Raw genomic sequence first — 14,167 nt, 5'->3', positions numbered from 1 at the left:
TTGTGTATTTTTAATGTTTTGAATGTTTGAATGAGTTATTGACATGGACAAGGAAACTGACAAGGAACACCATATAAGTTCATAAAAGTTCACAAGTAAAGTTTATTGCTGCTCCCTAATAATGTAGTCATTATGTATTATATTTCACTGTAATATTGAAATTGACATTTGAAGACATTTCTTCAAATAGTATTTTTGACAAATATATATCACACGGTTCTTATTGCATATTATGTCTCCATGTGTCATGTGACTTGACCAAATGTATTCTGCACAAACACACACAAAAAAAGTTAAATATTCAAGGTAAGCATAAGAACTAAGACAATCATTTGCCGGAAATAAGGACATTGTTTTGGTTGAAAGGAGAAAAGTTAACAATAGTAATGACACAAATTATGAATATTTTAGTAACACACATTACTTACAGACACTTGAGAAATTGCATCACTTCATTAACCGTTAATGCATTCCGTTCTCTTTCCAAAGATGATGGATGTATGGTTACAAAATGTTTATGTACAAAATCAAGGTGCACATTGCTTTTAACACTCTTTAACGTACATGCATTTTTATTTATTTTTTACTTTATCCATTTCACAAATAAATGGAAAGCCATCATTGGATGTGGATATGTAGTTGTGTAGTAGAAATTCAAAATATAGGCTTTGGCTCTTTAAATAATGAGTTAGTAACGTCTGCTGGTTTATGCACCATTCACAAAGTTCCGGCTTTCCATTAGTTTTCTCGCACTGCTGAGCTGCCTGGAGGCTGACCACTTCAGAGTTCAACGAGAACGCAGTAAGGTGGAGATAAAGCTTTGAGGTTGTATTTGAAAATTAGTTATTGTTTGGATTAACATTCTGCATTATACAGTAATTATTAAAATATAAGCATGTAAAATGTATGATAAACCCCAAACAGCGTTCCCCCTCTTGTGATAACATGGATTAGTGTGAGACTGTTTTCACAATAGTTAGTAAATGATGTGCGAACAACAGCAATTGTCCTTCCCTTGGTCACTTCAAAACAACGTTTGGTCCGCATTGCTGTTCTTCTTTCAGCGTCATTGGTCCATCTTTTAGCTTGGTCAGTGCTTTATGTCTGCAATAGCAGGCTCAGTAGACATCTGCAGGCGAGGAATCGTCTTCACTGATTCCCTCCTCTAGGATCTCCCTGACTTGTTCAAAAGATTCCGCCTGCCGGATTAACTCCAGTTTTACCTACGAGGAGAGCGAGAAATGTCAAATAGAGCACCGATTTTAAAGGAACACAAAACTTATGAAAAACTAACCAGCTATTCTGTGAAATGGTTAATTTCAACTCTTCCATGAATTTTTTTTTCTGTTGAGCAATTATGATTTTATAGCAATTTTTATGAATATTTTTGCATCAAGTACTGTATTGGGCATTTCGTACAATCACGTGGTCATCGTGACGTATCATGTGCATAAAATACACATTGAATGAATGACAACAAAGAGACTCACAAGGAATTATCACGTCCCACGGTGGACATCAAAGGTGGAATTTCGCCTTACAACAAAGAAGCACGTCTTCAAAAGCAGTACAGCCACAGAGGACACGCCAAAGATTTGTTTCCAACCGAAAGCCGGATAAAACTGGGACATCCAGCTGTCGGCGAGTCCAAGTGGACGGTAAACATCCGGCTGCTCTGCTAGGCTAAGCTTTGTCTATGTCGTGTGCTAAGCACAGCTTTAGCGCACATTAAGAGCGGCCAACCCCCAACACGGAATGACATGAAACCGGACGTGTTCAGGACTTTACTCTGAACAATATTTGGGAACCAAGACGTCTTATTCTCGCTCATTACTTCAGCAAGTTCCCATTGAAATGAACAAGACGGCTTCCAGTTACGCACAGGATACGTCATCACGATCACGTGACCAGGATCATGGCATCCCACACCGTACGATCGAATTCGGACACTTAATTGGTTGAAACTCAAATTCAGGGAATAACATGGCAAATATATTTGCACTTTTATTCTTTGTCCATAATGCCTGATCCAATACTGGAAAATGATTAATATGTCTTGTGTTGCTTTAAGCTCATTATAACTCTCGTGTAGTGATTCCCGACCACTGCACCGTTATAAGTGTACTGTAGATCATCAGGGGCCTCATTTATAAAGCTTGCGTACGATCAAAATGAGGCCAAAACGCTACGTACGAACATTTCTGCGCCAAAGGTGGGATTTATAGAAAACAAACTGAACGTGAAACTTTACGCACCGCCACGTCAAGTCTGGACCTACCGTACGCAATCCGCACATTCAGGAGACATGGGAAAACAGCGACACAATCGGCTTTGTGGTGCATTTCTATTCCTCAAACGCCACGTATGATGGATGTTGGGTCACATTATAATGTTTTGCAGACTTGCTCCTACGTCACAGCACGCAGCGGGGCGGAAAGCTGCACGCAAATAAAGATCTTAAACTGCCGTCATCTCCCATTGATCACCTATCTTGAAAAAGCCTCATGCAACAAATCACATTAGTGACAACAAATGTGGACACATCCTGCACGCATTACATCATCGCGCCGCACAACAATATGCGTGTATCGTAACTTCACCCGCCCGCCGCGCAATTGCCATTAAAGGCTAAATAAAACTATATTGACACAAGACAATAAGGATAAAAAAAAAAAAAAAAAAAAAAAAAAAAAAAAAAAACAGTCTGGTGCATCTTTGCTGCGTAGATATAGGGTTTTGTCATGCAAGTACAAGAAAGAAATGCGCGCGTCATAAACGTTCACAATGCGATCCACGCAGCCGTGATTCTGGATGAAGATTCAAAAGCAACACATTGGGAATATTAACAACAGGGCGGCCTATTGATCGCCTAATTTTGATACAATTTAGTAAGTCTGAGTAAAGACGATAAAAGTGTAAGCGGTTAAGAAAATGGATGGATGTATGGATTATTTTTTATAACTATTATTGTTATTATTATTATTATTATTATTATTATTTTTCCCCTTCTTAAAATAAAAAAAAAAACAAAAATAAAAAACTACTGTGCGCCCTGCGGCGGTATTATCGCAACTCGTCCTGCTTACTTTTATTGGCTTTCCGTGCCTCGATCCCTTCAATGAGGGTTTCAATGTACAAATTTTATTTTTATTTTTTCATTTTTATTTATTTATTTTTTTAATAGGACCTACTGTTCACGCAACAATTCCATGTACATCATGGTGAATTTGGCCTTCTTTCTTGCCTTTCATTGACCGTCCAAATTGTTTTGATTTGGAGTTCGCCAACACGTGCTCCTTATTAATACGCAGATGAGTTGATTTCCATTGCCAAATATGGAGTGAACTCGGCGGACTTGGGGCGGGGAACGGCATGGAATCTGCTGCGCACACCAGTTAGAATCGTGTGGCATTTATAAAGGGAACTTGCGTGCAGATATGCGTATGTGTGTTTACGCATGGTTTCATAAATCTCAATTTTTTTCTGCGTACGTGAGTTTTGAGTTTCGTTCGTACGTACTTTTCTGCGCAAGTTTTCACGCACAGTTTTATAAATGAGGCCCCAGGTGCGCAGTGTGAAATCAAAGCTGCTGAATGCAAAAATTTCTATTTTGAATCGCTACTGCCATCTGTGGCCAAAAAATGAAACTGCACACTCCCCAACCGTCCCCCACCACCCCCACCCCACCCCCCACTCACTCACACAAACACGCACACAAATGAACGTGGTCTCCCAGGTGGGGAAGCGAACCCATGCCAACCGGCACCGAAGGCGAAACTGCACACTCCCTTCGTCACATACACAATGCGCACATGATGTCAGACAGAGGGTGGGAAATTTGAACCCAAATCCAGCCTGAAACTATTGGCGTACAGGAGTACCCATTGTGAAGACGTTTCAGTCATAAATGGTCAAATAAAAAGGTGATTGTAAATATATTTTTGGGCAAATTGTTACAAAGAGCAGCCGGAGCCAATTTTATGCACTGTCGTTGGACTTAAAATTATGAATTTATGTTCATCAATCTGTCAGTAACGTATAGTAGAGGCAGAACAATGACATTTTCTTCCACTATGTGGCAGAAGGAGCAATAACCAGTGTATACTAATACGCTAACTTTGTGTGCTACTAAACAGGGACACATTTCACATTTAAATCTCCCATCTCCACTCTACTTCTTACCTGCAATGACTGAGAGAGCTGGACAAAGTCTCTCTGGACAGTCTGGCTGGTGTCGAGCTGAGAGCGCAGGCTGATCACTTGGCTGCGCAGTTCCAGACATTGCTCGTGTAAGGCCACCTGCCAGCCACACCAATGTCATGTTATATCTCCCAAAGGACACATTTGTTGAGCACAGAGGTTTATCCAAAAGCTGACTCACATTATCGCCATCCAGCACTTTGTTGTTGCCCTGCACGTGAGAGAGCGCCACCCGCAGGGCCTCGAGTTCAGTGCGGCAGGCTAACAACTCGTCCTGAAACTGATCCTTCTGTGCCTCGATCCTCTCCGTCTCTGTTTTTAAGCTGGAAAACTGCACTGTGGAACACAAGCACAAAGAACACCTATAAAGATACATTTTTAAGTTGATTTTAATATGATATCATAGGTGAAGAAATTCCATATTCTTAAAAAAAATTGTAACATGGAACTTGTTCTTAAGTTTTAGGGAACTGCAGCAGTCAAGACTTGATGTCATACACTCACCTTCTAGAACTTCTGAAGTTGGTACCATGTATGAGCAGGTAAAAAAAGAAAAGAAAAAAAAAAAGACAAATTCAAAATGTGTCTGTCAAGCAGAAAATTACCCTTTCAATAAAAACCACAAAACAACAATCCTATTACATACCATTCTCCTCTGCTCGGATGTCAAGCTGCTCCCTCAGGTTGACGATCTCAATACGGAGGCGCTCCTCACAGTGTGCTGCCTGCTGGTTACATAAGAACGCAGCAGTTAGTCACCATAACTCCCACCTCAGTAACACAACTGTGCTGTCATTTTGCTTGCGGTACAATTTTACTGTTTACAATTTTAATGTTTACTATCAAAATTATACAAATATGAAAATAATTTCAAAAGTTTCCATAGAAAATAAAGTCTAGTCTTTATTTTACTTTTAGTCATGTATTTATTTATTTATTTAGTCATTTATTCATTTTGAATTTTGGCAGTTTTGGGGTGTACTGCCAAGTTGAAATGTTATTCAAATGAGGGGGCGCTCCTAAGCGTGTCTTGGGTTGGCCTCAGCCGTTGCAAACTGCCTGTCGTTGGTCGAGTGAGCAGCTGGCGAACAAGGAAGTCTTGCCGGCTTGCAATGGAGAGCTCCAGCAATGGACGACTATCTTGTCCACTGTCTGCTCTCACTTGTTGTCTAGCAACTCAAGTCGCAAGATGAGGTGACAGTGGACACGATCGTCGTCCATTGCTGGAGCTCTCCATTACAAGCCGGCGAGACTTCCTTGTTCGCCAGCTGCTCACTCGACCAATGACAGGCAGTTTGCAATGGCTGAGGTCAACCCAAGACACGCTTAGGACCGCCCCCTCATTTGAATAACATTTCAACTTGGCAATAAATGACTAAACATGAAAATAAAAGCAGATTTATTTCCATTTACGGTATAATTATTTTTTTGGATATCATTTTTGAATTATATATATATTTTATACATTCATTTTTTTTCCACTTTTAGTCATTTATTTAGTCATTTATTTATTTAGAATTTTGGCAGTTTTGGTCCTCCATAGTAAACCAATCACCCTTTGATGGATGAAATGGAGAAAAGGAAGGTGTTTGTGGGGTAATGTCTTTCACCTTGTGGAATTGTTTGTATTTCGTATTGTAATTATGCCTTGTGATATTAATCAGGTTTGCTCATATACTTGATTTCTGAGCAGGTAGAGCTTTCTTATGTAACAGAATGTTCCGCTTCGACTGTGGACAATTGATTGATGGAGAGATGCTAGTCTGCATTTTGAGGTCCACTTGCATGACGTCACAGACTTTTGAAACTTACTTTTCAAAAACATTTTGGTCAAACTACAAACAGTGGTATTTACAGTACGGGGCACTTTTGCATTTGACTATTGAAACTTTCAATTTTGTTTTGTTTATTATCTTCCTTTATGTATTCAAAACTGCTTTAGTAAACTGGGTGATTAAATGTTAGAAAATGGTATCTGCAACACTTTTTTTGTAAACAGTAATACGGCACCTGCCGTGACGCTGGCAGTGATGACGTGGAGCCTGTTACCTCATCCTCGACCGTCTCCCCTTTCAACCTGGACAGCTCACTGCACACCTTCCTCTGGGACAGTGACAGCTCGGACTGGATTCACACACAAAAATCCCATACATGCGCTTTTGAACTTCTACTATACATCATGAAAACACCTGGTGTAGGACTTGCTGAGAATGGACATTCATCGAGATCAACATCATCGCTCACCAGTCGACTCTGGACTGTAGTTTGTGACTGGCTAAGGGATTTCTGTAATTCCTGAAGAAGGGCCTCCGACGACTGGAACTGAGACTGGAGCACTGACACCTGAATACGCACACACAAGCGCACAAATGGCATACCTGTCTATGTACATTTGCACAGCACCTCTAGCATGTTCAACTGCATGTCTCCTTTTCTTCTTCCACCTGTTTGTGTGTGTGGTTGGTCTGTGTGTCCAGTTCTTTCTCCAGTTCCTCCTTCGCTTCCAGGAGTCGAGTCACCTCCCCTCGCAACTCTGACACCTGTCCAACGTGCAACATGCGAGTTTAAACTTCAAATGAAAAATTACACTGATGTCCACTTGAACAGCGTCACACTGGGACTCAACTGTAAATACTGTATAAATTTGTTACCAAAAAACAAAAAAAAACAAATGCAAATGCAACACGGCAACATTTTGCCCATATGAGTTCCGGTTGTGATATATCTGCATATATATTGTTCCCAGAACGCAATGTGTGGCACAGTTAATGAAGTTATAGGACATTATTCCATGTCATATGTGTTTGTGTTACCAGTAGACCGGATCAGGCCCACAAAGGGGTTTAATCCGGCCTGCGGGCCGTATGTTTGACACCCCTGTTCTACGCTTTCCATTAATTCCCTGTGGCAGCCCTATAGCGCCACTCCAGACTTGGCATATATATTACAGCCGTTGAACGTTCTAGGCGTCTTCTTTTGGACACGCGCATGTCTTGAGACTATGACGGCGTATTAGGGTCACATAGAAATATATATATTTTTTTAGAGGGCAGGGGCAATATGACGAGAAAAAAAGTGGCAAATTTGCCACTTTTTAATATGATGAGAAAAAAACTTTTTCACGTCGCGCGGCTGTCAAGTGTAGTGCCGGCAGCAAGGAAATGCATGTGTCATGCTACACAAGTCACAGTTTGCAAAATGTCTACGGTGGAAGACCTCGTAAAAAATTACTTTTCGGTCTGGTTTTCAAACAAGGAGATACTAATTTGCTTTAGCAGAGATTAACAGTATCATAGTTGTCAGTTTATAAAGTGGCAAATTTGCCACTTTTTTTCACGTCATATTGCCCCCGCCCTCTAAAAATATATATATATTTCTACATGGCCCCAATACGCCATCGTATGAGACGGTTCTGTCTGTACAAGATTTGTTTGAGGAACGAAGCCGGCCTTGCTTCCGTGTAAACAGGGCCTCAGTCTTCCTCTGATCCTTTGTTCTCTTTTGATTCCAATCAGCCTGGCCTGCTTGTCTAAGTGACCACACCTGGTGGTGGTGTGAAGCATCCTGGGTGACGTAGTGTCTAGATGGGCAGCCATTTTCATGTGAGTCACTGGTTTCTGAAAAGGAATGAAAGGTCCTTCCACTACACGTCCTCTCGTGATGCCACAGGTTAACAACCTTTTTGAAACTTAAGAACTACTTATTGGGTACTGATTAATTTTAAGTTCAGCATGTTTGATACACACTTCTGAAAAACAAAATTTGCTCAAATTACCATTATTTGTTATAATTAATAATTACTCCAGCAAATTGAAATGTCCCATCACAAGTGAACTGTTTTTAGAAGACACACTAGCAGGTGCCCACGGTCACCATATTGATGACCCCCTGTTGTAAATATTACGCTAATGGTACAATAATGTGAATTATATTGAGCAGGTGAATTCATATTGAGACAATATTACTCACAGATTGACTCTAGTTATCAGTTTGATCCAACTTTGGATCATTCAGAAATCATTAGGGAACTTCTGGAGTCAGTTGGCTGCACTGAGAGAAAAGGGGGTGAATAAATTCACTCTACTTTTCAGTTGCTAATTATTTGTGTAGATTTAAAAAAAAATAAAAATATGTATATTTCATTCAATTTCACGACTGTGTCCCACTTGGTGTTGATTCTTCACACAAACAAAAATCCAATTGCATATCTATTTTGGAAGCTTGAACTGTGGCAAAAGGTCATACAGTTCAAGGGGGCTTAATACTTTTGCAAGGCACTGTAGTTGTTTTTTTTTTTTTCCCCCTTTCATACAATGTGTTATAGTACCGGTAGATTATTAAAAGCAAAGTAAGAATATAAAACCTGACCTGAGCATTGAGTGCATCCCAGTCGCTATGGGTGACTAGCCGGTGGCCAGCTGGCGGCAGGTAGATGGCTTCCGGCACCAGAGTTCCTGTTGAGACCAGAGAGTCTGTGTCTTCCTGAGCGTGAAGCTTTCTAGGTAAGGAGGGTGTGTCGATGGAGAACGAGGACAACGAGGCTGTGTCGCAGTTCCGCAGTGAAAAATATCCTTCGCTATTAATGGGCGGGGCTTCTGCCTCTGGTACAAGTTCAGGGTCTATTTGTTGGCAGTGTAACCTGTCTGGTGATGTCTGGGAGTCATTAATGATGACCTCTGCATCCATTTTGCCCTTTTTTCCACTCCCCTAAAGGATGAATAAGAACAAATAGTGGCCTTGAACCTGATAAACTTGAAAAAAAAAAAAAAGTAAATAAATAATGACTCACTCACCTGATTCTGGCAACTAGATCTCCTCCCCTCAAGTAGAGCGGCTATCCTGGCCTCATACTGCGCTGCTGTCTCTGTAAAGACATCATGAAATAACGATAACACTACTTCATCCACAAGAGAGATGAACCTTGTCCACAATGGGAAGATCTTAGTGATTAAGATCTTGCTACCTTTATCACTTTTTGTTTCAAGAGCAACTGTGCTCCATACTTCTGTGTAACATAAGGGGGGAAAAAATCCATCAGCACATTTTCTATACTGATTGTCCACATTAAGGTCTTATGGAGGACCAAAACTGCAAAAATTAAAAATTAATAAATGATTAAATAAATAAATAAATAAAGGAATAAAAGTGAAAATAAAAATGGATATAAAAAGTAGAATTCAAAAATTAAATAAAAAAAATAAATATAAATGGAAATAAAAATAACTATATTATATATATATATATATATATATATATATATATATCCATCCATCCATCCATCCATTTTCTTGACCGCTTATTCCTCACAAGGGTCGCGGGGGCTGCTGGCGCCTATCTCAGCTGGCTCTGGGCAGTAGATGGGGGACACCCTGGACTGGTTGCCAACCAATCGCAGGGCACACAGAGACGAACAACCATCCACACTCACAAGCACACCTCGGGACAATTCGGAGCGCCCAATTAACCTGCCGTGCATGTCTTTGGAATGTGGGAGGAGACCGGAGTACCCGGAGAAGACCCACGCGGGCACGGGGAGAACATGCAAACTCCACCCAGGAAGGTCCGAGCCTGGACTCGAACCGGAGGCTATATATATATATATATATATATATATATATATATATATATATATATATATATAGCCTAGATTAGATTAGGCAGATTAATTGGGCGCTCCGGATTGTCCCGAGGTGTGCTTGTGAGTGTGGATGGTTGTTCGTCTCTGTGTGCCCTGCGATTGGTTGGCAATATATATATATATATATATATATATATATATATATATATATATATATATATATATATATATATATATATATATATATTTAAAAATAAAAATACAAAAATAAAAAAACTTGATTAAAAAAAATAAAAATAAATTTAATTATTAAATTAAGAAATAAAATTAAATATCAATCAATAAATAAAAATGCTCTGCTCTCACATTTATTTATTTCATACTGCAGATGCTCTGCTAGGACAAAATGTTATTCAAATGAGAGGGCGGTCCTAAGCCTGTCTTGGGTTGGACTCTGCCATTGCAAACTGCCTTTCATTGGTCAAGTGAGCAGCGCAGCGACCAAGGAAGTCTCTCCGACTTGCATTGGAGAGCTCCAGCAATGGACGACTATCTTGTCCACTGTCACCTCGACTTGTTGTCAAGCAAGTTGAGGTGACAGTGGCACTTTGACCAATATCAGCATTACCTTTTTACAAATGTTAAGGTCGCTAAAGCTGGTATCTCATTGAATGCTTGCAAACGTAGCGAATTTGTTTTTTTTTGTTTTTTTTAATCAGGATTTGTAAGATGTGCACAGACAGTTTTTACAAAGACATTTCAAACATATTCAGACAATTTTTCACGAAGATCACTTGAAACCTTTTACAAACCCTGACAAAAAGCCCAAATTAGCTACATTCGCATGCATTTGTCGCTCAGTGTATCTGCATTCTGCAGGGAATTTTTCATTTATCGATTTATTTAAATTTCTACTTTATAAAAAAAAAAAAAATGCTGCCACTGGGAACTCCCTACAGTTTTTTTTTTTAATTAAAAAACATAAAAATAAAATAAATAAATAAATGAGAAAATTTGTTGAAATTTTGAAAAACTATTTACAGTAGAAAACTTTAGTGAACTATTTACATGTTTAGTTTTTAATTAATCTTAACACAAGATGACCCTGGAAACTCCCTGCAATTTTTATTTTTAAACAAAGCTGTCAATTCTTTACAGGTTTAAAAATTAATTTCATTTTTTAAATTTTGACACTAATATTTTCTCTTTTACTGTAAATCAATATTTGCTTGAAATATCGGTTATCGGTTTCCTTGACTACTATGTATCGGCCTTGAAAAAACAGTGTGTCTGTCATTCCCATTTCCTTTTCCTCATACTTTTACCTAGTATTGTTCCGATACCGATACTGGTATCGGCAGAGGTGCCGATACTGCATTAAAAAAGTGGTATCGGTATCGGTGACTACTCACAAGTAACATGCCGGTACCATTAATTCCAACGCTAATATAGGATTTTGGATGCAGCATCTTGTGTCTTGCTGGTGCACGACATTCACTGGTATGTGACATGTTCACTGCATGCCGATCTAAGATATCCTATTGGCCCTTGAATGCTCTGAACCAATGGCAGGACAGCTTTTTCATGTTGAGGAAAAAAAAAACTTAAGTATCGGTATGGTATCGGTATCGGTATCGGCCGATACTACAAAGCTGGGTATCGGTATCGGGAGCCAAAAAACGGTATCGGAACAACACTACTTTTACCTTTAGTCAAGTTGTATTTAATGTTGGCATTTATACAGCAATGTTCAAACTTCTGATAGGCCCATCGAGCAATAGGGCAGTTTTTACAATTACGCCCAAACTACTATTTTTAGAACAGAGCACTGTGCATGGACGTGGCCAGTTGATTTCGGGACAAGAAACACAGCCAAGCGACTGAGGGAGTGCATTCGTACGAGGCAAAACTTGTGAACTGACTCGCGATTTCACCATACTTAACAGACCTATTACGGTTACAACAAACCTCTGCTGCTACGGTGTATCCCGCTATGTGATTGGCGATGTCCAGAGGAATGTCTATGCTGGGTTTAAGGATGTAGAATTAAATGGCAGTGATTTACGCGAAAAATGTCACGGAAGACACCTATATGTGCTCTCTACATTCCGTCCTTTGAAATGGGCCAGCAGATGAAAAAACAACTGCGACTGCAGGTATGTTTATCGTCTGCTTTCTCAGCGTTGGCCTTGCTAGCTGCCTGCTACAACATGCTAGCTACTAGAGCGGTCAATGTGTTACCACACCACTTTAACAAAAGTAACTAAACAGCCCAAAGGTAGGCTTAAAATCTTCAAATGAAAATCATGACTTCAGTGTGTTTCGTTTTCGTGAAAATTAGCAACCAGCACGATATTAGCAGTCATCTAGAGCACGGAGTGGTATCAATGATCATACAATAAATCTTACCTTTCTACGACCACTTTGAGGTCTCCGCACGTCAACCACTGTTTAAGCTGTTCCAAAGTGTGTTTGTCAATTGAACCATGTTGAATTTTCACACCTGGGATGTCATTTTCTTCCAAAATGATGTGCACGCGTGTCCTACTCTGTTATTTTGTCCGACTCATGTATATTAATGAGGAACGTCATTTGAGATCAGCTCTATTGTGATACACATATTAGGCAAAATAAATGACTTGTGCAATAGTTGTTTCTTTGTCAAATAATAGGTGTGTTTATACTTGAAACTGCTTATCACATGTAAACATGTACTGACCCCTGAGAGCCTCTTGAAGAGACTGGATCTCTTGATCACATTGTTTTTGCAGCTCTGCCAGTTCCTCCCGTTTGCTCAGTTCACAGACGGTCGCCACACCCTGCCAGTGTTCAACCTGAGCTTGACACTCCACCAGTTGTGCCTGAAGGATTGCTTCTATAAAATGACAAGTTGATAGTTCATAAAGGTTGATGTCAGTCAGGATGGACTCAAGGAAGATAGACAAAAACAATGTCATGGGTAAAAGGAACACAATTCATTAACTAAAAAAAAAATATTGAGTAGTATAACCTAATATCCTTTCTCAATGCAGAAATTGAACCATGTTTCTGGCTCTTCGGACGAGAGGACATGCTGATAAGCCAAGTGGTTGAGTGTCCTTACTTCCACTTTCTAAAGCACTTGAGCTGACTGAAGGCTATCAATTTAGAGGCTTCAATGAAACTAACATCATGCATGTTTTTGGAATGCGGGAAGAAGCCAGAATACATGGAGAAAACTAATGAAAGCACACTTAATCTTAAATCTGCTGATGGGCTAATCACCGTATTGCGCCAGAAAAAAGTTTTCTGTCTGATGAAATGAGATTTGCATTGGAACACAGAAGTACATACCAACATATTTATTAGCTGCAAAGCTGCATAAGATCCGTTATGGCCTGGAGGATACTCACGCAGAAACACAGTGAACAAAATTGGTTTCCTGCGCCTCTATCAACTTGTTTGATTCTGTTTTCGAATGGTTAAAAGTTAAAAAGATTGCCCCCTGTGTTATTCAACCCAAGTTTATTACAATAATCAGATTTTTCCTAGTTGTTGAAAATGTGTATGCTCATGCATTATTGCAATTTTATTGGATTTGACCCTTTTTCTACCATTTTTCATTTACATAGTCACAGACAGTTACTACTAGTTGACTAGTACTAGTCTCCTACTATTACTACTGGTAGCAGTAGTAAAAATACTGGGAAATTAAAACATCTCCGTGTATCTATAACAAAGAGTATAGCCCACGACATGGTACTGTAACAGGACAAGAGTTAGTAAAAGTTGACAGGCTAACAAAGCTAACTGTTAGCCTTACGATCTATGACGTCTTAATCTCAAATGTTAATCGGTAGAGAACTCTTACTAAGCACTACAAATTTAACATAGAATATCCTATGATGATGTCTAAGAAGTAAAATGATCGACCAAACACACACACCAATGGAGAAAAGTGGAGTGCAGTCAAGTAGTAGGCTAGTGATGCTATATGCTAACACTGCCAGGTTGGTTGCTGCTTCAACAGGTTCCAAAAAAGTGGAGTGACAAGTTCGTTTGTACTTGAGACAATCCAGTCATATCCCAACTCGCTTACATGCGAGACCTGTCACGCATCCCATTCAGCATAATTTGTCTGATTTGTACCTGTGTCTTCTCTCTTTGAGCTCATCCTTTCGTCAGACAACTCCATCAAAAGAAGAAAAAATGTCACAACCAAAACCAGACTGACGATGAACTTGCGCAAGGCATTTTAACCATCAACAAGAGTTTGGTGGGGAAATGATCACTAGTACAGCTTCAACTTCAGGAAACAACTTTCCCCGGTCTAGCCTGCGGAAATCGCGTCACTCAACCTCCTTCCTGTGTCCACCACCTTGCTCTCTCTTTCTCTGCCTGGAATTTTGA

General features: G+C 39.7%; 1 protein-coding gene across 7 annotated transcripts; it reads right to left on the bottom strand.

Annotated features, from left to right (window-relative positions):
• Positions 1–74: 74 nt before the first annotated feature.
• Positions 75–14,167, bottom strand: rabep2 (rabaptin, RAB GTPase binding effector protein 2). Of its 7 annotated transcripts, none has more exons than XM_077538712.1 (12): positions 13,907–14,167; positions 12,498–12,653; positions 8,994–9,064; positions 8,569–8,907; positions 6,645–6,740; positions 6,445–6,543; positions 6,211–6,324; positions 4,847–4,928; positions 4,705–4,716; positions 4,382–4,536; positions 4,183–4,299; positions 75–1,223 (listed from the first exon to the last, which is right to left on the bottom strand). In XM_077538712.1, the coding sequence occupies exons 1-12, from the start codon at positions 13,950–13,952 to the stop codon at positions 1,119–1,121; spliced, it is 1,392 nt and encodes a 463-aa protein (XP_077394838.1). In that variant the 5' UTR covers positions 13,953–14,167; the 3' UTR covers positions 75–1,118. The 7 variants fall into 7 exon arrangements, with proteins under 7 accessions (XP_077394838.1, XP_077394846.1, XP_077394864.1 ...); XM_077538720.1 differs by having other exon boundaries at positions 4,847–4,925; XM_077538738.1 differs by having other exon boundaries at positions 6,250–6,324; positions 13,907–14,166.

This window comes from Festucalex cinctus, chromosome 1, assembly GCF_051991245.1.
Source record: "Festucalex cinctus isolate MCC-2025b chromosome 1, RoL_Fcin_1.0, whole genome shotgun sequence".
NCBI classification, from domain to species: domain Eukaryota; kingdom Metazoa; phylum Chordata; class Actinopteri; order Syngnathiformes; family Syngnathidae; genus Festucalex; species Festucalex cinctus.
This window is presented reverse-complemented; position numbering and strand designations above follow the sequence as displayed.